The sequence below is a fragment of the Sarcophilus harrisii genome, chromosome 6 (genome assembly GCF_902635505.1).
Source record: "Sarcophilus harrisii chromosome 6, mSarHar1.11, whole genome shotgun sequence".
NCBI lineage: Eukaryota > Metazoa > Chordata > Mammalia > Dasyuromorphia > Dasyuridae > Sarcophilus > Sarcophilus harrisii.
Genome location: NC_045431.1, coordinates 247,832,516 through 247,834,701, shown reverse-complemented (window position 1 = coordinate 247,834,701; position 2,186 = coordinate 247,832,516). Strand labels below are relative to the sequence as shown.

Sequence of the window (2,186 nt, the reverse complement as noted above, 5' to 3'; positions counted from 1 at the left end):
GGGGGTGTGGAGATTGAGAAGAGCCATGAATGTGCTCTAGTGAATACTTGCAGTTGTACTTGGGCATGGAATATGATGAGCTGCCATTTTCAACCAGATTTGAATAGACCTCTAATTTTTGAATAGCTGGAATGAAACAGAGCAGGCTGAGACAGGAGAGTTGGGGACTAGAGAGGTTTAATTCATTTCATCGTGAGGAAAATGTTTCAAAGAAGAAGGCTCACGCATGAAGAGAGCATAAAATGCTAGATAAAGGCAGGGACTGCCTATATGCAAAGCCAAGGATTCTGCTATCTTCCAACTCCCCTGAGAGAGAGATGATCCAAGCATCACAGTCCCCTTTTCTTCCTTGCCAGTCAGCCTATGTGGGAAAGGGACACTGACGCTCATGTTTGTGCTCAGAGAAGTTATCTGAAATCTACTTTTGGGTTTAACAAACTCGGTGGAGGAAACTGGCAAAAATAGGACCCAGGTTCTAAGAAAGGAGCCACTCACTTGAGCAAGGGAAAATAATGTGCCCAAGGGACTATTCTGGGCAAAACCTGGTATAATGGAACCAGTCCTAGATGAGCAGAGGTGAACAAGAAAAAGGAATCCAATACCATGGAATAGAACCAACACATGTCATACTTTCCAGTGGCTCCACTTGGCTGCATCTTATGCTTATCCCAATCTCCAGCATGTTCTGTATGTTCTCCTATTGGTTGGTATGGGAGTTTCTCAGTTATACTTTGTACTGACCCTGCATATTGATGACAAAATTCTATTTTATATTTTTACATGAATTTTCTACTTTATCCCTTTATGAGGAGATATCTATTTTTTATGTATATACATATATTCACATATATGTATATACGTATGTATAGGTACATATAGATGAACAGGTAGATTTATAAACTGAAAGGTTATAAAAAAAAGAAAAAAAAATGGATTATACTTCTCTGCACAAAAGAAAAATATATTGATTTGGGGCTGGATTTCAGGATGGGGAAGATACAGCCTGGATTTACTCTCTAATATAATAATATAATCTGATAATCTAATTGAAATCATTGTCTCCTTACAGCTTTACTAAAAGCATTCTTGATGTCTTTGTTCCTAATACTATAGATCACAGGGTTCAACATAGGGATGACCATAGTGTAGAACACTGAAGCTATTTTATCTGAGTCCATTGAATGGCTTGAACTAGGTTGAAAGTACATGAAGATGATAGTCCCATAAAACATGGACACTGCTGTGAGATGGGAAACACAAGTGGAGAAGGTTTTCTGGCGGCCTTCAGCAGAATGGATCTTCAAGATGGTGATGAAGATTAGCAAGTAAGAAGTAAAAATGACAAGAAATGGAAAAATGGAATTAAATGTCCCTAAGATAAAAAATAACAACTCAATGATGTGAGTATCAGAGCAAGAGAGAATCAGTAGAGGGGGAATATCACAAAAAAAATGATGGACCACATTGGATCTACAAAAGGAAAGGCTAAATGTGCTTCCTGTGACTATGGAGGAGGCTAGAAAGCCACAGATGTAAGCACTATTGGCCAGACGTGCACATACAGTTGGTGTCATGGTGATGGTGTAATGTAGAGGCTTACACACAGCTGCATGGCGATCATAGGCCATGAAGGCTAAGAGGAAATTTTCAGTAACAACAAAAATCCCAAAGAAGAACATCTGTGAAGCACATTCATTATATGATATAATTTTTTCCCCTGTGAGGAGCCCAGCCATCACCTTGGGAGTAATAGTTGAGGAATAGCCAAAATCGACAAGAGAGAGGTTACAGAGGAAGAAGTACATGGGGGTGTGGAGGCCAGAATCCCAGGAGATCAGAGCTATTATTCCCAGGTTCCCTAACAGAGTGATGAGGTAGATGAGGGTGAACATTATAAAGAGAGGAAACTGAAGCTCTGGATCATCTGTTAATCCTATAAGGATGAACTCGTGCACTTCAGTTCTGTTTTCCATTGATGTCATTTGAGAGTAATGTCATTTACCTGCAACAAAAGAGTAATTATCAGAAAAAGCCATTCTGCATGATGAATGATTCCAAGACATAAAACATGGTCAAAAAGCTATGTTATAGGAGAACTAGAAATAAGAAATGAAGGGACCAAAAACATCTAAATATTTGTCAAAGGAGTTATTCTAGGTCCCCAAAATTTATTCAACCAATTCCTC

At 38.9% G+C, this 2,186-nt stretch overlaps 1 protein-coding gene across 1 annotated transcript; it reads right to left on the bottom strand.

The window, feature by feature from the left end:
* Positions 1 to 1,052: 1,052 nt before the first annotated feature.
* LOC100923634 (olfactory receptor 5B12-like) lies at positions 1,053 to 1,982 on the bottom strand. The gene has a single exon (XM_003774454.1). It carries the CDS (start codon positions 1,980 to 1,982, stop codon positions 1,053 to 1,055), a length of 930 nt encoding a protein of 309 aa, XP_003774502.1.
* Between the last annotated feature and the right edge of the window lie 204 nt (positions 1,983 to 2,186).